This window comes from Lepidochelys kempii, chromosome 5 (genome assembly GCF_965140285.1).
Source record: "Lepidochelys kempii isolate rLepKem1 chromosome 5, rLepKem1.hap1, whole genome shotgun sequence".
NCBI classification, from domain to species: Eukaryota; Metazoa; Chordata; order Testudines; family Cheloniidae; genus Lepidochelys; species Lepidochelys kempii.
The window spans coordinates 132278137-132302770 of NC_136384.1; the positions used below are offsets into that span (position 1 = coordinate 132278137).

General features: G+C 46.9%; 1 protein-coding gene across 1 annotated transcript; it reads right to left on the minus strand.

Moving 5' to 3' along the window:
• Positions 1–2008: 2008 nt before the first annotated feature.
• On the minus strand, positions 2009–6161 carry LOC144930573 (uncharacterized). Its single transcript, XM_078852974.1, has 2 exons — positions 4947–6161; positions 2009–3390 (listed from the first exon to the last, which is right to left on the minus strand). Exons 1-2 carry the CDS (start codon positions 5670–5672, stop codon positions 3088–3090), a joined length of 1029 nt encoding a protein of 342 aa, XP_078709100.1. The 5' UTR covers positions 5673–6161; the 3' UTR covers positions 2009–3087.
• Between the last annotated feature and the right edge of the window lie 18473 nt (positions 6162–24634).

Here is a 24634-nt window from a genome sequence, read left to right on the forward strand (position 1 = left end):
AAATAAAAATATTTCTGACCCCAGCTCTCAGGAAAGCTAATGACAGCAACACACAACACTCTAAACTCCCTCTAAGCTGTGTAGCCGTGCAGCAGGCTATCGAGGGCCGTGCAGGCAAGGAGAGGCGCGGAGCTGTGGCGGCCAGAGAGAGGCACCTCTCCCCCAGCCCTGGGCTACTGCGGCGAGAGAGAGCTGGGGGAGTCCTCTCTCCCTGCCGCAGCTCTGGGGCAGCCTACACCCCAACCTTCTTATCCCTGGCCCCACCCTAGAGCCCACAACCCCAGCCAGAGTCCTGCACTCCAACCCTCTGCCCCACTCCTGAGCCCCCTCCTGTACCCCAAACCCCTCATCCCTTGCTCCACCCCAGAGCCCGCACCCAAGCCAAGCCCTCACCCCCTGCACCCAACCCTTTGCCCCAGCCCTGAGCCCCCTCCCACACCCCAATCCCCTCATCCCCGGCCCCACCCCAGAGCCTGCATCCCCAGCCAGATCCCACCCCCGCACCCCAACCCTGTGCCCCAGCTCTGAGCCCCCTCCTACACGATGAACCCCACGGCCCCACTCCCGCCACACAACTCCTCCACGTTGGTGCACATAACAAAATTCATTCCGCACATGGATGTAAACAATTAGAGGGAACATACACTGCAATGCACTGCGATGGGGTATATAGACCCTATGTTTCAACAGCCACCAAGGGGTTAATGGACAGAGCTGCTACTTCCCCACCTGTGGCTCATTATTTGACCAGCAACAGTTAGGGCAGAGACTGTTCTTCCTGGGATACCTGAGGAGGACTTTGCATTGGCGGCAAGCTGGGAGGAAGTGGTGTAAGGCGCTAGAAATACCAAGCACTGGAAGGAGCTGGGGGCCTGGAGGTTGATGAAGGTAGGAAGTGGCCTGGGGAAGTAGCAGAAAGTTGACCTTAGCTGCTTGATTCAGGGTCCCTAGGATGGAATCCGGAGGGGAAGGAGGATGGGTGGGTCTGGGTTCCCATATCTGCCTCTAAGGAAGGGGATGTAAAGCCCTCCTGATGCAAGGGTTAGGGACAATTGAGCCCAGCATGGGGCTGAAGATGGGTCATAAGGTCCTTGTTAGCCTCTATCACCCTGGGAGGGATGGGACCATAGGCAACCTGGCTGGAGGGCTGAGTGATGAGAAGGTGCAAATCACTGCAGCCTTGGAGTGGCTTCTGGGATGCCAGAGTCACGGAGGCTGCTATACCATGCCTTGCTCTAAGGGGGTGCACTGATTAGTGAGTAACCCCTCTCTGTGCCCTCTGTATAGCCCAACCCTTAAGAGTAATTTAGGATTGTAAAAATAAAGAGGAATAAAACTGGGCAGGACTTCCAGGAGTGCTAGTACCCACAGCTCCTGCTGACTTCAGCTGGAGTAGTCTGTGCCCCTCTGATTCTCCATCTCAAACAAGATTTATGGCCCGACAGCCCTTGGAGATAACAGGTTCATTTTGGAAAATTGCAATAACCCTATATAATGACAGGTTTCAGGGTAGCAGCCGTGTTAGTCTGTGTCCACAAAAAGAAAAGGAGGACTTGTGGCCCCTTAGAGACTAACAAATTTATTTGAGCATAAGCTTTTGTGACCTACAGCAGCCGATGAAGTGAGCTGTAGCTCACGAAAGCTTATGCTCAAATAAATTTGTTAGTCTCTAAGGGGCCACAAGTCCTCCTTTCCTAATAACCCTATAGTGCACCACAGTTTATTCATATGACCCGTAAGTGTTGCAGGCATTTAGCAGCAAGCACTAGTGTTAAAAAGCACACCGTCTCCTTCACATAGAGGTGGATTATACACTGGGGTACTTGGAGACCATTAGCCTAAGCAGAGGCAACTAAGTTAGCAGAGGTAGTTTTGTAGCTCACCTGACACCTAAAATCAGGGGCAATCCCTTGTGCGCAAAGCAGAGGGTGCACACCTGTCACCTAGGAAGAGAGGCTTTGTTTTTGATTGCCCATTGTTGCGGTTCAGTGATGAGACAGAACACAGCTTTATGCAAGCAAGCAGGCTGGTCAGCGGAGATGGGCTGTTCTGCCCCCCCTGCCTTCCACCTTCTCCTTTTATTATATTTCTCCCCCTAAGCATTACACACTGCTACACAAAGGAATGTATGACGTTGATTCATATGCTTAGTTACCATCCTCTATCTACTACAATCCTGGTTCTCAGGCCTTGAGCCCAGGCTAAAAAAACCTCCCACAGTTGCTGTCCAAACAATCAAGTTCTCAGGGTTCATATCTAGCCCTTGTCCTTGGATAGAGCAATGTGTGCATTGCTTCTAGGAAACAGTCAGGGTGTGCCCCGCCTGCTTCCAGGTGGAATAGCTAGACATTAACCCTTCATCTCCCCTTTTTTGTTTATTGATAATTGGCCATCTCATGGTAGCCGCCAATTTGTTTTATCATGCTATTTAACTCCCAGACAGACAAGGACATAACCTGGGGAGCTTTCCAGGGCAAAAATTTTACAAAGTCTTAACAAGGAAGGAATACATTGTACACAGCAACAACAAAAAATAAGCCCAATGATTACAAACACAAAATAACCAAAAGCTTAACATTTGCAATATAATCATCTAAAAGAGGTACACTTTTTTTACTACAATTGTGACCAGCAAAAGGCAATATAAGTATCATTTTACTAAGACAGCAAAGGGTGCCATCACTTAAATTTGCAGGAATATAATTAAAGGTGCATGAACCACAAGTAAAAACCCATCCTGATGGTAGGATGATATGGCCATAATTATATAAAACATTAACAGCATGGGAACAATTTAAAAGGGATTGAGAAATTTTTTGACAGCCCAAGGGCACCTTTGTACTAGTGCAGTTAACTACACGCGCACAGGTGACATTGTGAGCCCCGGCCGGGTACGGTGTGTGAAGGAATATAGCCGTGCGAGGCAGAATATAGTTGGCCGGGCCCCAATTAGCCATGCTAGAGTACTGGGAGAAAAGATTAGCATAAGCAAAGAGCAGTATCTTATTCTCCTTCGGACTTGTAACGGGGGAGGCGCTTCCGAGCCAACCCCTACAGGAAATAGCAGGCACAAAAGGCACACAAACATCACAGAATTAGCAGTGATTTGGGCGAGAATCGCCACAAACAAAGTCTTAGGAGTTTCTGGCTGCTGATCTGCTGCCAGTTTTCGTTGAGCCGTGCGACCAATGCTTTTACTGCTCCCCATGTCACGGGCTGGCTTGGGACGTTACGCCTCCTCCGTTTCCGTCCCGCCGTTGTCGACTCGGGGGGCAACGCGGTCTCCTCCAAGGTCAGCTGAAACTCTGGTATGGGATTCGACAGCCCCTGGTGCCATGCCATGTTGTTTAAGTGCTGGTCGCACGCACCGGGCTGGAACCCACAACGGTCCTGCAGGGAGAGACACAGCAGCATATCCCCGACCCCAAGTAATTAGAGGTGCTGGGCCCAGCCACTGTGGATCGGGCAGCTGACGGTAAAAGACACGCGGTCTTTCCAGTACCTCAGATTTGTGAAAATGCCGATCCGCAGGGGTCTGCTGATCTGCATTCAGTGTTAAATTATGTAAAGTAAACAAGAGGATATACATCTGTTGTTGAATGTCTCCTAAGGTTCAGAGACGCAGCTCCCCTTGTTTTAATTGTTTATCTAGCAAGGTTTTGAGGGGCGGACTGACATTGTCAGAGCAACAAGTGGAGAAGACGCGCTGTGAGACAGCGAGTGAGACAACGTCGATCCAAAGCCTCCTCCACCCCGAGTTCGATCCTCGGCAGCTGGCACCTGATAGGGGACTAAAATCAATTGTGCAATTGACCGTCCACGTGGGAGCGACTGTGGAAGATGAGTCCACACCTGAACCTTAATAATGCCAGTGTAATCAGCATCAATGACCCCTGGAATGACAAAAAAGCCCTGTTTCCCAGCATGTGAGCGAGGGAGAACAAGACCCACAAAGCTGGCAGGGAGAGGTCCCGTCACCTGTGTAGGTATGGCACAGACCTCCCCTGGCAGCCGAAAGTCAGTGTCCTCCTGCATGATCAAATCAAGCCCTGCACTTCCAGCAGTCGCTGCCCTCATAGAGTCTACGGATTCCAAGGCAGAGGAGCGATTGCCTGAGTAGGAAACACCCCCGTTTGGCCCTGGGTTCGGGGGGGACCCGTCGCGCGGTTTCCCGACCCGCTACGACACTGATTAGCCCAGTGATAACCTTTCCCACACTTGGGGCACTTCTTTGAGGGTCGGGCTGGTGCCTTAGATGAGCGGCACTCCCGCTGAAAATGACCCTCCTTACCACAGCGGTAACAGCGCTTCCCCTCCTTCCCAGTTTTTCTGAGGGCGGCAGCCAGAACTCCAGCCTTGTGGGCTTGTGTGCCAATGTTCTGGCACGCCCGCAGCATGTCTGAGAGCTCTAAAATACCAGAGACTTGTGCTGCCTGGAGAGCACGGCGGCAATCCTCATTTGCATTTTCAACTGCCAATTTTAACAGGAGCTCGTGAGCTGCCTCAGTGTTATCCACCTGTCGGAGGATAGCCTCCTGCAATCTGTTGGTAAAATCCAAAAAGGACTCTAAGGCACCCTGACGGATACTGACAAAGCTTTTGGTAGGCTTGCCTGAATCCGGGACCTTCTTGAAGGCATGCTGGGCACAGGTGGAGATAATGGGGAAGACGGCCTGAGGGAGTTGAGACTGCATCCCAATAGTAGCAAACTGGCCCTCCCCTGCCAAATGCTCATAAATGATACCTTGCTCTCTATATACCTGGGCTTGGCGTTCTGCCATCTGCCGATACTCACTAAGCCAAATAACATACTGACTGGGTGACAACATCATGCGCAGCAGCGTTTTCCAATCCTCAGGGATTAGGGAGTACCCAGCACCCATCCCTTCAATGAGACCACGCACAAAGGTGCTAGTCAGGCCAAATTCACGAATTGCTTTCTTTACCTCTCTAACCACCGAGTATGGCAGAGTGGTCCAGGTGCCCACGGGGTTGCCCTGGTCATCATTCTGCCAGGTCACCGGGCAAACGGAGACCAGATCAGCCAGCTCCTCTGCTGTAAGATCTGATCGAGCTTTCGCTGCGTGAACCATTTGTTGCACCAGCGAAAGCTTCTGAGCAGATGCAGATGACTCTCCGGGGGGCCCCATGGGGGGAGGGTGATCACACACCGGCTCCGGTGGGGAAGGCCAGGGAGGCGGTGGTAATAGAGGCACTGGGGGCGAAGCAGGGGGAGGGATGGCTGCAGGAGCAGACGGGGGTGGCAGGATCGGCAGCTCCTCTGTTGGTGCTGAAGAGGGCCTTTCCGAGGCGACACGCTGTGTCGCATCGCCAGGAGGGGGGATGGCTGCAGGGGCGGACGGGGGTGGCGAGAGCACCAGCCTCGCGAGGGAGGGTCTGTCCGAGGCGACACGCTGTACCACGTCGTGGCAGAGGTGCCAGGCATGTAAAGCCTGCACGGGTGCCCGAGGCTCTTTGTGCAATGTCTGGCCCAATCGCTCCCAGTCCGCTAGCTTAAGGCTTCCAGCTTCAGGATACCACGGGCACTTGGCACGCACCTCCTGTAGCAGGAGAGTGAGTTCTCGAGCCGGGCAGTCATGCTGAGCCTTACGCAGCAAATACTGCAGCTCATTACGGTGTTGCACTTGCAAAGCAGAGAGGGAGCTTCCCATACTTACCACAATGAAAAATACTCACCGGGATCCACGAAGTGGATGAGTGACGCGTCTGAAACCCTTGCCGGGCGAGGTGAGTGCTGAGGGCCCCACGTTTGGGCGCCAGTTGTTGCGGTTCAGTGATGAGACAGAACACAGCTTTATGCAAGCAAGCAGGCTGGTCAGCGGAGATGGGCTGTTCTGCCCCCCCTGCCTTCCACCTTCTCCTTTTATTATATTTCTCCCCCTAAGCATTACACACTGCTACACAAAGGAATGTATGACGTTGATTCATATGCTTAGTTACCATCCTCTATCTACTACAATCCTGGTTCTCAGGCCTTGAGCCCAGGCTAAAAAAACCTCCCACAGTTGCTGTCCAAACAATCAAGTTCTCAGGGTTCATATCTAGCCCTTGTCCTTGGATAGAGCAATGTGTGCATTGCTTCTAGGAAACAGTCAGGGTGTGCCCCGCCTGCTTCCAGGTGGAATAGCTAGACATTAACCCTTCAGCCCATGACTTACTTCCAGGGAACGAGCATATGAGCCAATTCAACCACTGCTCACATGTACCTGTGTAGCCAGGAATCTGCTCTCTGAGAGCCTAGAACAGCAGCTCTAGTCGACAGCTAAGGCGGGATTTTAATAAACCACATTAATTTGGAATGATGGGCAATTTAGGTAGGCAGAATGTAGCTAGCCCTCCTTTTCTGGAGCAACCGTCAGCTTGGCTAACACTCAGACTAGTGCTCCAATTACCACAGGATCGTTAATGACAAGTCATGAGCGTTAGGTGCACGTGAAGAGCTGTGTGCAGTGCCCAGCAACTCTTATCGGTCCTACAAAACCTCTGAATAATGTTGCATATCCTTGAATGCCATCTACTGGCAAATCTTCTCTTGGCATGCACACAGGCACCTCTTTTGTACAGCATTCTTGTCACAATCAGCACCTCTCTTTTATGCCTCAGCTAAAATATGGCCCCTTCCACACAACAGTGCCATGGTAGGACACTGCTTTGGGGCGGGGGGAGGGGGTGAGCTTCTTAATTAGCTACCATATTCTGGGTTTTTCTTACAGGCTTCCTAGCCAAGAGCTATCTGGGCCCACGGCTGCTTCCTTTATAAAATCTGATCGAGTTAGAGGAAATGGCACTTTGGCTCCAGGTGCAGAATGAAGTGGATACACGGAAATGCAGCCTTTCTAGTGTCTGCACTCAGACGTCTTTTCTGGCCGCTCTCCTGCTGGCTCACCCCAATGACATGGTTTTGAAGATTCAGGCTGTGAATCTGACAGTTTAAGAGACCATCAGAAAATGAAGGCAGGCACTAGTCTCAGAAGAGCCTCTTGCAAATGGGAAGGATCCCTGAGGCCTAAGGATAGAGATGAAAGGAAGAGGGGGAGGTTGGATTAGATTGGAAAAGGCAAGTTAGATTTGAGGGGGAAGTCTTGCCTCTCCTCAGCGTTCCTACCTGCAGCTCATTGGCTGGTGCGACTTATTTATTTCAGTTGCTGGATCAAATTCCTCTTGCAGATGAAGACCAGGTAACATTCCAAGCCTACTGCAATGCTGTGTGCTGACTGTCGAAGAGCCCTCTGGAAACCAGGCTTAAAGGTAACACAAAGGTGTTTTAGTTCCTTCAATAACACATCTGCACTCAGTTTTATCTGACTTCACCGCACTGCAACGCCAATACCCTCGACAGAAACCTATGTTGTAGAATTCTTTGTTCCATGGCAGGTAGCGTGGAATAAAGGCACAGCTGTCCACCCACAGGTAAGAGCAATTTGATATTCACATCACAGTATTATACTCGGCAGCTTTTCCTAAAAATTGAGCTGGACCCAATTCCCAGAATCCTCCTCCCCACTTCTGGTGTGGGTCAGATCCTCAGCTGGTACAAATCAGCATAGCTCCCTTGAAGTTAACGGCACTCTATCAGTTGACACCAGCTGTGGGTCTGGCCCTATTCCTTTGTTTAGAATTGATTTGGTTTCTGCAGCTTTATTCCTAACCCTAAATCACAATCTGACGTGGATGACCTCATGGTTAGTTGAATAGCCACCAAGAATTATGAATTTAAAGGGATTTTTTTGTAGTTAAAAAATATAAAGAAGGGTGGGATTGTTACATCAGATCCTCGGGGGGGATCTGCTTCAGTGACTTGGCTCATATCCTTTGCTGGGGTAGATTAGTGTGACTCCAGTCCCTTAATTCAAAGAAGGATGGTTTTCTAAGACATTCCAGACAAAATGTCCAAAAATGTGTTCCATCAAAAATGTAACTTTGTTCATGGTGGAGCATCTTCCTGATTGACTTTTACTTTATAGAATTAGAATCATAGAATATCAGGATTGGAAGGGACCTCAGGAGGTCATCTAGTCCAACCCCCTGCTCAAAGCAGGACCAAGCCCCAATTTTTGCCCCAGATCCCTAAATGGCCCCCTCAAGGATTGAGCTCACAACCCTGGGTTTAGCAGGCCAAGGCTCAAACCACTGAGCTATCCCTCCCCCCCTTTGAGTGGGACCTTGCAAAAAGTTTTGTTATGCTACAGATCTGGCCCAACTGACTTGCAGCAAGTGCTCAGCACCTATTTAGGCACCCAGATGACATGGCAGATTTTCAAGAGTGCTCGAGCCAAGCACTGCCCTTTGTTCTCAGTGGGGTTGAGGGAGTGGGGGAAGGATATTCTGCATTGTTCTAAATGGCAAGTGCTGGTAGCTGCTATTGTCTTGGTGCAAGTTGAATTCTATCGGGATGTCAGAACAGAGACTGGCATAATATGAATTGTGGGAAGGCCTGTCCCTGCCCTGCCCACTGCTGAAGGTGAAGCATCTGGTGGGATACGAGCTAGCACTGAGGGAGAACCAGCGTCGTGGTGGTGGTTACATTGATGCTAGACATGAGCAGTAGAAGACCCCAAGAGTTAAACTCCGGTAGCTAAGAGCTGGATGGGAACTTGCTCCCAGGCTGAGGCTGTTATCCTTTATGAGGGACTGCAATGCTGCTTCCCCCACCTGCTGTTGCCAGTGAAGCAATAAAGGATCCTGCTGGGTGCACTTGCTGTTTAATGAGTCATGTGTTGAATTTACTGGTGGGGTTTGGTAGCCTTACTTTTTTTTTTTTTTTTTTTAAGAACAGCTTGAATTCCTTTTATGCTATGCTTAATTATAAGCCTCTGCTGCTGCAGCAAGGAGAGCAGTATGCCTGGTCCCCTCCAGTTCTGGGGCAGGTAAGAGTTTTCTGCATTGTGGGCCAAGTTTCAGCCATGTCTGGTTTTTATGGCTATCCTGGTGAGAATTTCAGAGTAGCAGCCGTGTTAGTCTGTATCCGCAAAAAGAAAAGGAGGACGTGTGGCACCTTAGAGACTAACCAATTTATTTGAGCATAAGCTTTCGTGTAGCTCAAATAAGTTGGTTAGTCTCTAAGGTGCCACAAGTCCTCCTTTTCTTCCTGGTGAGAACGTGTTTTTATTGCAATAAGTCCTAGCACTGCAGATAAAGTCAGTGAGGCCATAAGCACATTTAGCAAAGGTGAGGGCATGTTGCCTCAGCTGGGACTACACCTTCCAGGTCCAGCAATAAGCATTGTGACAACCTGGAAAGGGGAATGGCAGGGTGACCCAAGTAAATCACTCCTCACACAGCTACTGTTTAGGTTCTTCTCCTTGTCTGTAGGGGATCAGTTCCTTTCCCATTAATTACTAAACAAAGGCCTTTGCCAGATGGCATGTGCTGAGGATAAATCATGCCCTCCGGCATTACTGGGGGTCAGTGGAAGATAGGCAGAAAATGCTGACTTTGAGTCAGTGCAGTTTCTGCAGCCGCATCCAGTCAGAGCAGTGGTTCTCAACCCATGACCCAATCAGCACACAGCTGTGGCCCCTGTGACATCCTCAGGTCCATACAGGTAGAATATATATTGTGTGGATGTGGCCCACATAACACATAGAGAGCTGCATATGCAGCCCACAATGATAAATAGGTAGAGAATCACTGAGTCAGAGTTACAACCCTTGCAGAGGGTGCTGGCAAGGTGGCTTAAAATAGGCCCTGGAGGCCTACAGCATTATTGGAAAGACCCAGTCAGAGAGAGCAGACTTTTCATCTGTACATGTGCGGGGCAGCGAAGCTGGCATCGGAGCTATCCTGCAGTAGCCCATGAGCAGGGCACTGTAATACCGGTGCAGCAAGGTAGTCGGAGCCACCAGAAGCAGGGCTCGAGGCTCCATGCAAGCTCAGTGGTTTGAGCATTGGCCTGCTAAACCCAGGGTTGTGAGTTCAATCCTTGAGGGGGCCATTTAGGGATTTGGGGCAAAAATTGGGGCTTGGTCCTGCTTTGAGCAGGGGGTTGGACTAGATGACCTCCTGAGGTCCCTTCCAACCCTGATAGTCTGTGATCATGCTGAAGTTCAACATCACTTTGTATCGTGTAGCCCCCTCTGGCTTAATACCACAACACACGTGGTGGGTCATCTGTAGCAAGGATGGAACCTGGGACTTCTACACAAGCTTCTGTCTAAGCAAAAAAGACCCAGCTCTCTTAGCCAAAGCTAAAGCTGGCCCAGCTACCAATAGAGAGGGACAGAGCACCACACGAAGTAGGTTACAATGCCACAGACTCTGGTCCATGTCCACCTCCACCCGCCCTTATTTTTGGATGGGAAGGGGAGATCGCCCTCGGCCTAATCTGCCCCACCCCTTCCATATATACTGGCCTGTCACAGCTTGTATGAGGCCTGTTTTCCTCCCCTGCTCCTGTACAGCTGTGGCCCTTAGTAAGAGGGATAGAATGAAAGTGCCACCTTTGCCAAATAGCTGGTCTCGTTTTTCAAACAGGCCAGCCTGGAGTTGAAGTTGACTAGGGGTTTGCCCCACCCATGGTAGCTAAAACCCCTGAAGGAAAATTTGCATTGTGAATGGGGAACCTTCTCTATAGCTGAGCTGTGATTGGAGATCCAATGATGGCAATGGGACTGTGTGAGTCCTACAGCACTGATATCATCTAAGAATTCTCCAGAAACCTACATAATTATTTGAAGTGTATTGGAGTCAGAAAAATAAAATGCCAGCTAGCATGGAGTTGAGGCGCATCCGTACTGTATTGTGGATATTGCCAGACAGCTGTGTCATAAGGGACATTAGGAAAATGCCAAAAAGGAAGCCAGTCATAAAAGCTACCTGAAAGCTTGAAGCAGCTCTTACTATATTCCTAGCTGAGTACATCAAATTGGAAAATGAAGAGACACTGCAAACACTGTCTGTTTTAAATGCCTGTCTTCCATTAGTGTGGTGGGTTTGGTTTGAACTAAGCTATTTGTCACAGTTCAGGGCATCCACACTGGCAGGGTTCCTTGAGGACATCTACTCTAGGCTCCCAGCTCCTCAGAGGCCCTAGATATTTATTCTTAAAGAGACTTCCTTATAAGGTGAAAGCATTAGAGAGAGAACCGGTTTTTGACAGTTCCTATACACATGCTAAAAAGCTTGCTCAAGGTCCACTCTCAGTTGTGTGGGGTCCCACTAGGCTAAATTCCTTCCACTACTTCCCAGGAAGAATTGAGGACCCCCTCGGACAGAAGGCTCTGGCAATTTGGTGGATCAGAAAGAAGGCCCTGAGTCCATTTAAATTCAGGCTATTTATCCAAAAATCCTTTCTTTGTCTGGTGGTCTCCGGGGCATCCACTTTGACCAGTATATGCAAGCGACTCCAGGAGGGGACATGTTCCTGAAGGTGAAACAACCTGAGTGAATTTGCCTAATCACCCTCTCTGTTCTTAGCTCCTGGAGGAACTGTGGTCACATACATGCAATCCCTGGGACTCCCCTTTACCCCAGATACATAAACTTGTACAGTAAAATATTACAGGAAATTGCCCTGTCTGGCTGAATTTTGAATGAGAAGGCTGGTGAAGTTCAGTAATAGCAGGACTCTTGAATATAATCAGTGAGTTACCTAGAGAGAGGTGGACTTCACTTCCTAACTATAAAATAGCCTAGCGTTGTAGAAAACAAAACTGATCATATTAACCCTTAGATTGTTGCCACATGTCTCTGTGACTCCTGCCTCTGGAGGTATGACCTGCTCCATTCTTCCCAGGGAGCTCACAGTCTCCATGACAAGTTAAAATGTCAATATTAACTATTTCACTGCTGATCCAAGCATGGAATAGATATGGTCCGTATTACAAAGAACTGCACAGTTTACAGTGAATGGTGTCTCACTTAGTCTCAAGGAGGTGGGCACTCTTTGTGGGCAGGGCTTGGCAGAGTACTCACTTTTCCCTCTCTCTCCCCAATTCCATCTCTGCTTCAGGGATATGGCACAGTCACTTCCAGTAGGAGTGACTTGACATTGGGGATGTCAGCTGGCAGCCAGGAGTATGTAGCTAACTTAGGATGACCAAATATGGCTCATATTTGGCAAATATACCAGTGTCATGCAAGTTGCCTATCCCTAGCAACAAATGTAATCACGTGAGGATCTATCACTAGGCCAAACTGAGCTCAGGTATAGGAAGACACAACTCCCTTTGAAGACACTGTCCGTTCTGCCCACTTACCCTTGTGATAAATTTGCCCCACAGCATCCACCAAAGCACTTCCAACCCTTGAAAAAGCAGCAGCTCAATGAGGCTCACCATGAGAACTCCTTGAAGCCCTGTGCAGTGACATGACTTCTCTTTAGCTTCTGCAGCTGCCGTTTTCTCCCTCTGCTCCGCAGCAGGAGATTGAGAAACAGCCGGGAAGAGGAGTACCAGAGCGGGCACTGCAGAAGACGTATCTAGTTCTGACTGAGTGGCTCTGTCACGCTGTCTGGAGTGGCTCACAGCAGTGAGTGGCAATCTCAGGCAGCCTGTCAAGAAGCAGGGCAGAGACCCCAAACTGTTTTACCATAAAATCACAGGCAGGCCCCTTGGGCATTGCAGTCTTTCTTGCCAGTCAGGCAAGCTGAACTTAATGATAGATAGTCCCTTACACCAAAAATCACGACAGTGTTCAGGTTACTCCCACTCCCAGAGGACCAGTCACTTACTCTCGGTCAATTTGCACCTTAGATCTCACACCACAGACAATGGTTTCAGTCAGTCCGATAGTAAACTATGTAAGGATTTATTCGCTAGGAAAAGAAATGAACGTTATTACGAGGCTAAAGCAGGCAAGCATACAGGCACAAATGAGTTACAGTCAATGGTTCCGAAAGATGACAGTCCTAGTAATCTGTCAGCTCTGAATGTCTTTCAGGGCTAACCCAGGTTGACCCTGGAGATCTCTGCTTCTGTTTCCTAGCTTGAGCCCTGTGAGAGAGCACACAGTAAAAGAAATGAAAAATGTTCTTGTCAGTTATTTTTATTTCCTTCTTCCAGAACTCAAGCTGATGGGACGAGCCCTTTTGCATGTAGAGGTTTCAGAGTAACAGCCGTGTTAGTCTGTATTCGCAAAAAGAAAAGGAGGACTTGTGGCACCTTAGAGACTAACCAATTTATTAGAGCATAAGCTTTCGTGAGCTACAGCTCACTTCCTCAGATGCATATCGTGGAAACTGCAGCAGGCTTTATATATACACAGAGAATATGAAACAATACCTATTCCCACCCCACATGTCCTTTTTGCATGTAGAGTCTTCATGGGCCCAAGGAGGCAATTAACAAAGTCTTTCTATTGTGATGTTCCACAGTGGTCCATTTAGTTTTGATTAGGCCTTCTTGAGGGGCAGGAGACGATCCCTCCTGACCGGGTTCACAGTTTCAGAGCAAATTTTTTTTTTTTTTACAGTTACAAAGCAAATACTTAAATATTGCCTTATAGCAAATGATAAAGAAATTATACATGTGATTAATGCATGCAGCAACTTACAAGCATTTCATAAAGTCATAAACACATTATTATAATCCCAGTCCCCATCTAAACCATACTAACAGACTGGTTTCCAGCAATGAATTTGTCAGAGCTCAGCTGACGCCTAACGCCTTGGCAAGAGCTGCACTGGGTCTGCCAACATCACACCCTCATCACCCCCTGAATGATACGTGTGTAGGCATGTTATTTCTAATTTGTAGTTTCTCAAATCAGATCACACATTTCTATATTCAGGTTGGTTCCGTAATTGGTAAACTATAAATCGTATTGGATTAGCGTGACTGAGAGATACAAGAAACATGTTAGATAACATTATGCTGAGGCATCACTTAACTGTAGATGTAAATCAATCGCCTACCTTACTTCACTGAAGTCAAAACAAAATTAGTGCTTAATTAGCAAGGACTGAAGTAAGAAAGGCTTTGTTGAAATGCCCAATAGGATTAACTGCCTGAAATGAGAAGTCCAACAATACCATTTTTGAAGTCCAGAGTTCATTTGATTAATTAAACAATTACAGCACACAGTACATTTCCTGCACACTAATGACCAGATGGGGAAAGCTGATGGGCACAGAAAAAAAAAATTCAGACTATTAATCCCAGCTGCTTTTCAAACCAAGCTTTGCTGGAATTACTGTTGCTGTTAAACCTCTTTGTTTAAAAAATAAGCATTAAAAGTCCTATTTTCTTTCCTGCATGAGCACATGTCATAAGAAAAATAGTCTCCATTTTTTTATGAGTTTGTTGTTGAGTTTGTCCATTAAATAAAAGCTGCCAAGCACAATTCCTTTCTTGCTTTGCAACATTCTCTGTGAGGTTATCATCTCCCCATCATTCCAATTAAAATTGTGAATGCTAATTTTTCCTCCATGAATAGGTTTCCCTCCCATTATTTCTAGACTGTGCAATAAAGGAGAGTTGCAGGGTATGTAATAAAAGTTAAGAGGTGAAATAGAAGTATGAATTATGTTGTAACACATGGTCTACAGTCTCTATGATATTCAGCTTAGCCACACACTGCCTTAGACCTGAAACAGGCTGGCGTGACTAGTTGACCAAAAGAGAACCATGCATCTCTAAAGCTACATTTTACAGTAAAAGATGCGTGAAGTGCCTACGTTCCAGAAACTATGCAGCAATAGATTGCAGTATATTTTCCAACATGCCAGTTAATACTGTAAAATGTCTAATAGTAAGGCTTTGGATATTATCTCACATGACCTTCTCTTGAACAAGCTAGAGAAATATAGCCTAAAATGACCCTATTATGAGGTGGGTGCACAATTGGTTGGCAAAGGGTATTTGGAGAGTAGTTATCAATGGTTCACAATCAAACTGGAAGGGCATAGAATATCAGGGTTGGCAGGGACCTCAGGAGGTCATCTAGTCCAACCCCCTGCTCAAAGCAGGACCAAGCCCCAATTTTTGCCCCAGATCCCTAAATGGCCCCCTCAAGGATTGAGCTCACAACCCTGCGTTTAGCAGGCCAATGCTCAAACCACTGAACTATCCCTCCCCCCTGGGAATCCTACAGAGACCTGTCCTGGATCTGGTTCTATTCAATATCTTCATAAATGATTTGAATAATGGCAGAGGTATCCACTTACAAAGTTTGTGGATGATACGAAACTGGAATGGGTTGCAAGCACTTTGGAGGACAGGATTAGAACTCAAAATGATCCGGGCGTTCTAGTGGATCACAAGCTAAATATGAGTCCATAATAGAATACTGTCGCCAAAAAAAGCAAACATCATTCTGGGATGTATTAGCATGAGTGTTGCAAGCAAGACACAAGAAGTAATTCTTCACTTTACTCAGTGATGATAAGGCCTCATCTGGAGTATTGTGTCCAGTTCTGGGCACCACATGTTGAAAAAGATGTGGACAAATTGGAGAAAGTCCAGAGAAGAGCAACAAAAAATGATTGAAGGTCTTGAGAAAATGACCTATGAAGAACGATTGAAAAAATTGGGTTTGTTGAGTCTGACGAACAAAAGCTTGCGGGGGGGATTGTTATAAAGAAGAGGGTGATAAATTGCTCTCCTTATGCACTGAGCATGGGACAAGAAGCAATGGGCTTAAATTGTAGCAAGGAAAATTTAGGTTGGACATTTGGAAAACCTTCATAACTGAAAGTGTAGTTAAGCACTGGAACAAATTACCTAGGGATCTCTAAAAAAGGAAAAGGAGGACTTGTTGCACCTTAGAGACTAACAAATTTATTTGAGCATAAGCTTTCGTGAGCTACAGCTCACTTCATCGGATGCATGGGATCTCTGTCATTGGAGATTTTTAAAAATAGGTTAGACAAACACCTGTCAGGTATGGTTTAGATTGACATAGCTCTAGAGTGGCTCACAGCTGTGAGTGCCTACCTCAGGGCAGACTGTCAGAAAACAGGCAGATGCCACAAGCTGGTGGTATGTTCTATAATTAGATTTCCCTAAGCCAGTAACAAATGTGAACTCCTGGATCACTATAACAGTCTGACCATGGAGTCACAGACAGTCCCCTTAAACTCTCCAGTCTATCTTATCACCTAGACAAACTGGAGTTTGTGATAAAATGCTCTCTTACACATACAAAAATCACACCACATTTAGGTTGCTTCCAGTCTCAAGAGACCAGCCACTTACCCCAGATCAATTGGTACTCCAGATCTTACACCAAAGACAATGCTGGCAGCCAATTCTATGGTAAACTAACAGAAAGTTTATTAGCTAAGAAAAGGAAATGGAAGTTATTGAGAGGTTACAGCAGATAAAATGTATGTAGAGGTGAGTCACAGTTTTTGTAATTCCAAATGGTGGCAGTGATGTAATAAACTGCTAGTTTCCCAAAAGTTTTTTCAGGGTACTCAGTTTGTCTCTGGGAATCTCCACTTTGCATTTGGTACACCTCCCTGTAAGAGTTCAAACAGTCCAGAGATGAAGGCTCTGTCCTTGAATCCATACTTATAGCTTCTTCTCACAGAAAACAAGCTGACAGGGTCACTACCCACATGGGCTTTTCCTTTGATGACAGAGCGTGAGGAACGCATTGTGAGTCTTTGGCCTCCGATCATCACACACAATGATCGTTTGCTTTGAAATTAGCACTTTTCTGATAGCTCTTCATTTGCATTCCACAAGGCTTCTTTCTCCTTTGGCGAGTTATTTCATTACCGGGGTATTCACAATGTAAATGTTTGCTACTATGTTATAATAGGATACCGATAAGTGAAAACAATGCAAGTAACATCCCACTAGTTTTCATGAAGTGTAAATACCTAATACACTGTGATACATGTAACAATCACTTTGATCTGTACTAATACACAAGTGAATTGGCCTGGGGCTTCAGCATGAGTTGGCCACACAGATAATACTAAGGGCTTGTCTACACTGGCAACGTTAAAGCGCTGTGTAGTGGCGGCACAGGACTGGGGGAGAGCTCTCCCAGCGCTCTAAAGAAACCACATCCAGGAGGGGCGTAGCTCCCAGCGCTGGGGCACTGTGTACATGGCACTTCACAGTGCTGGAACTTACTGCGCTCAGGGGGGTGTTTTCTTCCACACCCTTGAGCGAGAAAGTTGCAGTGCCGTAAAGGGCCAGTGTAGACAAGCCCTTCGTCTTGCCTCATTGTAGGGGACTGGACTAAGATGACCTCTCGAGGTCCCTTCTAGTCCTACATTTCTATGACTTTGAGGGATTTTGTAATATCTTCAAGTTGCTATGGTAATACATTGATGTAGATCTTAATGGGAACTGAGGGGATAGCCAGTGAGAAATGGGACACCCCTACATTAGTGTGGTGTGGAAGTACAGGTAAGAAAAAAGGGGTTGGAACACATGCATATGTATGAGCCTTAGTAGATGTAAGCATAACTCAGGATAAAAAGGTATTACCTGGCCTGTGTGCTGGGGGGCAGGACACAGGGACCCACGGGGAGACGCCAGGTGACAACCATGGGTGGCGATGGTGCTGAGGAAGAGAATGACTGATGCTCCAGGGTCCCCCAGCAGGAGATGTGAGTGATGCCTGTCCTAGGGCTGAATGCTTTGCATACTCTCTCTATCTGCTATTGTATTTCAGAGTTGGTGGGATTGTTTATCTGCTTAGTGGATGTGTGAAGATCTTCACAGCACGGTAGCTGCAAGAAAAGTGTCGGGAGCAAAACCAACCCCTGTACATGGCTTTTATTGATCTAACTGAAGCCTTTGACTCGGTGACTTGCTGTGCCCTCTGGACTGTACTCTCTAAGATTGGGTGTCCTGATGAATACATCAATTTAAGATTGGATGTCCTGAAGCGACTAAAATTGCTTCCTGATAACATGAAAGCGACTGTTCTGAGCAGCACTGGCTCCCAGAGTGAACCTTTCAAAGTATAAACAGGAGTCAAACGGGGCTGTATCATTGCTCCAGCCATGTTTGCGGTTTTTATTGCCGTCATTCTTTACCTAATTGCTGGTAAGTTTACGGCTGGGGTTGAAATCAATTTGCAGAATGGACGGAAAGTTGTTCAGGTTTAGCAGGCTGAAAGCCAAGAGTAAGATCTCCACACCATCTCTGGTGGAACTCCAGTATGCTGATGATAACGCAATCTTTGCCCACTCTGAGAAAGATCTTCAAACTATCTTGAATGTGTTTGCCGATGCTTACTCATGTCTTGGTTTCACTCTTAATATCAAGAAGACTAAAGTGCTCTATCAGCCCTCTTCAAATGAAGTATTACATGCCCCATCTATCAAAATCAAGGGTGTGGCACTGGAGAATGTTGATCATTTCCTCTACCTTGGAAGTCATCTCTCATCCAAGGCAGATGTTGATGCAGAAATTTAACATCACCTGAGCTGTGCCAATCTAGCTTTTTCTCGTTTACGGCACAGAGTTTTTGAAGATCATGACATTCGAACAGACACCAAGCTTCTCATTTATCAAGCCGTTATGCTCCCAGCACTGTTGTATGGGTCCAAAACTTGGACAAAACTATAGACACCACTTGAAAGTCCTTGAGAGGCACCATCAATGCTGCCTTCGTAAGATTCTGAAGATCAAATGGGAAGACAGGCGCACCAGTATTAGTTTCTGGAAGAGGCAAAGACCACCAGTATCGAGGCAATGATCATCCATCAGCAATTCCGCTGGACTGGTCATGTTGTCCGGATGCCAGACCATCGCCTCTCAAAACAGGTCCTGTTCTCTCATCTGAAAGAAGGGTACCGTAACGTGGGTCGACAACAGAAGCGTTGTAAGGACTTGCTGAAGGACAACCTAAAAAAGTGTAATATTGACATTGACACTTGGGAGACGCTTGCCCAGGATTGTTTAAAATGGAGTGAAGTCCTATGTGATGGTCCTCTGCATTTTAAACTTGCTCGCTGACAAGCCGAAGAGGACAAGAGTTGCAGGAGGAAGGAGAGACTGTCTTCCAATCATGGTCAACACCCTCCTGCTGAGCCTGAAAACATCTGCCCTCATTGTAATAGAACTTATGGTTCAAGGATTGGCCTTATTAGCCACCTGAGGACCTCTAACTCCCATGGAAGACGATCATACTTGGTAACGAGTGATCACCCATCATCAGTGGATTTGTTAATAAAGGAACTTGAGAAAAATGGAAATTATTTCTCATACGCTTCTAGGGTCTCTCATTCTAATGAGATTGCTGATGATATTCCTGATGCTATAGCCTGCAGGACACTGAACCTTTGTTGACCACTACAGTCAAAGAGGCTAATCAGTTAATCAGTGTTAATAACCAATCACCAATCCATCAATAAGGCCACAGGGAGCATGTCTAGGTTGATCCTGTTCCCTTGAAACACTGGGTAACTGAGGCAAGAAACGCTACAGATCACCTCTTCCTGCTTACTACCTGATGATTAGAGGTTTGGACGCTAAGGGCTACATTTTCATATGTGATCCGGACCCACAAGAGAGCTCAGCTCTCATTTAAATCACCTAAATCAGAACCAGATTTTCCAGACAGCTCAGCAGTGCTGGGTGTGGAGCACTGGAGATGCACTGGTTCTTATTTAGGCAACTAAATGGGGACTGAGTTCTCTCGACAACCTAGCTGAAGTGGCCAGAATCAACCCTTCCCCCCTCTCCCTTCAGAAGCCAATGGGAGTCTTACCATAGACTTCTAGGGGGTTATGATCAGGTGTCAAGCTTTTTTGGTGCTCTGCCTTTTAAAGGCATCTGATCATCAGGTAGTGCTTACCCTATCCTTTGCCTGTCATGTCCCTCTGTCCATGTTACTCCATGAGAACCCACTCTGGACATGTGCAATGACAAGTCTCCTCTGAAGTACTGTAACTACCAAAGAAGTTCTGCCCCTCTATTAGTGCACTGAGTGGCCATCTGAAACTTCTCCATCTAGATGAAATACTTATATGGCCCATAGCAGGTGGGGGCCTCACCATCTGTTAATGTATTTATCCTCATAACACCCCTGTGTGGAAGGGAAGTGCAATCTCCCTTTTAGAGGTGGAGAAGCGAGGCACAGAAAGTCAGGGGCTCACCTGCATACTGTGTTAGTCTGTACTGGTGCAGTGTAAGCTTTAGTCAGCCCCTATGTGTCACATACTACCTGGCCCACGTGGACCCTGGCGACATGCACTAAAAGTTCCCTACTGTGTATTATTGTCGTACTGTGTGAAATGGGACTACATTAACATGCGCTAGTGAATGTGCACTAGGGAACTCCTAAGTAAAATCACGTCAGGCATGTCTGCATGGTGCGTTAGTCTGTGCCAGAGTAGACCAACCGTAGGTAATTTCAGTGGAAGTTAGGAGCCTGAATATGTTTGAGGATCTGAACCAAAGTGACTTGTGTAACTTCACACAGGAAGTCTGTGCCAAAACTGGGACTTGAACCCAGAGTCCCCAGCCCAGGCTAACCCCTTAACTACTGGGCCTTCCTTCCTCTCTGGGTGAAATCCTGCCCCCACTGCAATCAATGGGAGCTTGTGTCATTTTCACTGGGGCCAGGGTTTCACCCACTGCCTGGAAACATCTTCAAGGTGATGCAGCCTGTTTTTGGCAGGGCGTGTGTGGACAGTGGGAAGAGGAGATGCTGAAGGTGGCTCCAAAGATTCAAGTGCAGCCTTCCCCCATCCACTGTTCTTACCAAGGACATAGCAGTGGGCCAGTCAGCTGCTCTGGGTGCCTCAACCAGGCACTGACTATATCACTCAGCTGCACCATTACCTGCAAAGTGAGCTGAATATTGCTCTCCGCGAGAAGGGTCCTAGTTTGTAGCCAAGTGGAGACAAGCCAGAATAACCCGGTTGTTTTCAGTTCACAGCTCTGCTAGTCAAGACTCTACCAATACTAAAGGAGATTTCTTTGCCTCTTGAATGGTCACAGCATAGGATTTTGAATGATCCTTGCACTGCTAGGAGGCATATGGAAGACCTCTGTCCCTCACATGCTATCCACCTTCCTTCTCACTTCATCTGGTACAAACCTGCTATACAGCAAAGACTGCAGAACCGTGATCAGGGTGACAGGGCCCCACTTATTCTGTGAATCGACAGGCACAAAATTCCACTTCCCATAGCATTGTGATCCAGTATCTAACTCTTTATTTTATCTTTATTTTAAGCCCTAATAGCCCTGCCTGAAACTAGAGCTCTGAGAGCTGGAAATTGACGCATTCATCTCAGTGGATTGATAAATCTGAAACCTAATTTCGGGGTAGGATTTTCTAAAACATTTTGGTCTGATTCTCATTTACACTGTGACCCCTTTGCACCACTCTGAAAGTGTAAATTGGGCAAATGAGAATCAAGCCTTCAGAGATGGCTTAACCCTGCTTTCATTGAGTCCTATGATTGCTATTAACTTCTTTGGGAGCAGGCCAAAGTCACACCATCATGCGGGCTAATGTCCCCAATTTCCCCCTGCCAAATCCTCCATTGGGTCTCTGATGGTTTCTAATGACGCCATTTGGTGTGATCAGTGGAAAAATTAACAACAGAAAATGTGGTAACAGAGTAAGTTGACTTTAGTTATCAGAATAACATGCTGATTGCTTTACTCCTCTTCCTTGAAGGTGCCACATATTCTCCAGCCTGCTGCACAGTCGAGGGGGTCTTGGCCAACATTTAGGTCTTATTTGCTGCAGTATACGCAGGGCCGTGCCTGGAGCCCCTGAGCTAGAGCAATCCCAGCTGTGCTCATGGAAGTTGATCACAGCACTGAAAGTGCAACAGGGGTGGTAGGGACAATGCCCTGCCCTGCAGACGTACCTCCATGCTGTCCTGGTGGGCCCACCTTGGGGGTAGTTCAGTCCTTGTGCCCATTCTGCTCTTGGCATCTCCGCCTTCCACTAAGAAGCCAAACAGCCGGAGCTCTTGTAATGCAGACCTTTGTCTCTAAGGAGGCTGTGGACAGAGCCTTAGACTGGGGCTCAGGAGCCCTGGGTTCTATTCCCACTCTGCCACTGGCCCGTTGGGTGACTCTGAGCACATCACTTTGCCTCTCTGTGCCTCAGTTTCACCATCTGTACAACAGCAGTAATGATACTGTCCTTGTTGGTAAGGCACTTTGCGATCTGATGAAAAGGATTGTCTAGGTATTATTAAGCATTAGATTGAAATCGCCAATATTTTACATAAACTACTGAATAATCCATGGGACGGTGATGACTTTTCAGTCACTACCAATTATGGGCTGGATGTGAAGCTGTGACTCAGATGGGAAAGGCTCTGTATTCTGTTACCCTTAAGTGATCCAGTCTCCACTTATCTGAGACTCTTTGAAGTAACTGGTTGTCACCCAGCCTTTCTAGCCTCAGGTTAGGTGGGGGTTGTGTATATTTAATAATTTATGCTTGACTCTAGAATGTTATATCAAGTCTTCCTGTTAGACAAGATTGATCTGCAAAGTGTTGTCTATATTCTTTTCTTCCCTCTAATGCAGGTTTATCCTTTACCTTCAGCTGCAGGAACTTGAGAATTTACCTTAAATTGTTCTTGTATTTGTCCCCAACCTTGTAATTGCCACCTCCTTTCTTATGCATTTGGAATTTACTTTGTGATCCTGCAATTTTTGAGGTTTTAATTGAAAGGCAAAAAATCCACAGCTATCCTGTTCCTTTCTAGATATGCTTGCTGAAAAGGGAAGAGGACTACAGAAAGCATGACTCACGAAAGCTTATGCTCTAATAAATTGGTTCGTCTCTAAGGTGCCACAAGTACTCCTTTTCTTTTTGCGAATACAGACTAACACGGCTGTTACTCTGAAACCTGTCATTAGCAAAGGTTCCTGAACAGAATGCTTTTAAAGATTTACCATGTCGCCTCAACAACTGGTTAAGCGTGTGTAATGTTGTGCAGTGAAAATGAAATTAGTGCCCAATATGGCCAAATTGCAAAACAATGACCGTGCCTTTTCCTGTTCCTTGTCTTGTGGACTGACACTAGTGAGGAGTAAGTGGGAGATGAAATGGCGTATACCTCTCCAAGGCATAGAAAGAATGCAGGTAGGTCGATGCATTCATGGCTGCATGTTTTGCTCAGTACACAGGCGCACTCAGTTGAGCTCTCCTGCTGTTAGAAAAGACAAAAAAGCTTTGAGAGGAGATCATTAAAGCCAGCCCCCCCACCCCCGCCCCAAGTAAGTTTGGTAATGGGAAGAATGCTGCTGTCCCCCTCTGCTACAGCACACTGGCCCACACTCTCATGGGTCGGTAGGTGCCACTCTTCACAGAAAACAGAGGTGACCAGAAATGTCACAAAGAGATGGATCTTTCCACGGCAATATTCTAAAAGAGCTATTATTCCGTGACTTAGCTCAAGCTGGTTGTATTATGAAAAGGGAAATATGCTCATTGTAATGGTCCCAGCAGGCATGGCTGGCCTTTTCAAAGGAGCCGCAGAAGTTCAGTGGAAGTTGCTCATCTCTAGACCTTAGGCTGCTCTGCTTACAGCTGAGTTTAAGGAAACATGGGAGAGAAGTAGCAAAAGGGAGTGAAACGAGCATCCTTGCTGGGCGGGTTGCTCGTTCTGCTGGCACTCCCGCTGACTCAGCAGACACGACGCTGATGTCTAATTGGCGTTTTGGAGGGAGCCTCCCAGCCTGCATCGATAGACTTGGGTTAGCAGGACCCACGCTGGTGCTCTAAAAACAGCCATGCTGGTGACACTTTGACTCTGTGGCTCCGGCTCTTAAGCCCACCCACCTCCCTCGGCTTCAGAGCCCAAGCTTCAGCCCAAGCCACAGCTTCGAAGCACTGTTTACACGGCTATTCGTAGAACGCTAGTGTGAGCCCTGCTAGCCTGCTCCAGAAAGCTGTGTGGACCGACCCTTAGGGCCCTGACGCAGGCTGGAGCAGCAGCAGCCAACTTTACACACGTGAGTAGTTCCATTGCTTTCAGTTACTTTCTGTGCTTAGCGTTAGGCAGGGAGTTAAGGGACAGATTTTCAAAGGTATTTAGGTGCCTAAAGATGCAGATAGGCACCAACTAGGATTTTCAAAAGTGCCTAAGCAGCTTAGGTGCCTAATTTGTGGAAGGTCTATTGCTTGGGTGCTTTTGAAAATCCCATTAGGCATCTGTCTTCATCTTCTGGGCCTAAATACCTTTGAAAACCTGGCCCTAAAGTGCTTTGCTGGATTGGTGCCAGCATGCTCAGAACCTTTAAGCGTTGAGACCCCTACGGAGGATTATATTTTTTTCCCCTAAAGATAGGACAAAAAATCCTAGAAAAGTATATCCACTTTAGCAGATCAATACTTTTGCTCCCATCTAAGTGTTCTAAAGCAAAATCCAGTAAGTGACAAGGGCTTTGGCCACATCTGGCTGTTCAAACTGCTGATTTTTTAAAATCTCGTTTAACACACAAGTCCCTAGTCTTTCATTTTAAAAATCAATAAATTAGGCTTATTACGCTCCAATTTCCTGGCTGCATGCAAACAGTGCAATTACGCTAAACAAACAGGGTGGAGCATCTGTGATTTCATCGAACACCTCATAAAAATGATAATGATGTACAGCTAAAGATTTACTGATTTCCCAAATGTCTGATTATTTTTAAGAGTGCTAATAATTGCAAATGCAAGAAGTGCTCAGGACTTTTGGATTGATTCCATGCCTAGAAGGTGTATTCGGTTTGTGGAAGTGATA

What these genes read in the sequence shown, in the direction of transcription:
- LOC144930573 (XM_078852974.1), bottom strand. Translation starts at nt 5,672, where the DNA reads ATGGGAAGCTCCCTCTCTGCTTTGCAAGTGCAACACCGTAATGAGCTG. An exon ending in CATACTCGGTGGTTAGAGAG is followed by an intron (nt 3,391 to 4,946) that starts GTAAAGAAAGCA and finishes CTCTCCCTGCAG; the next exon opens with GACCGTTGTGGGTTCCAGCC.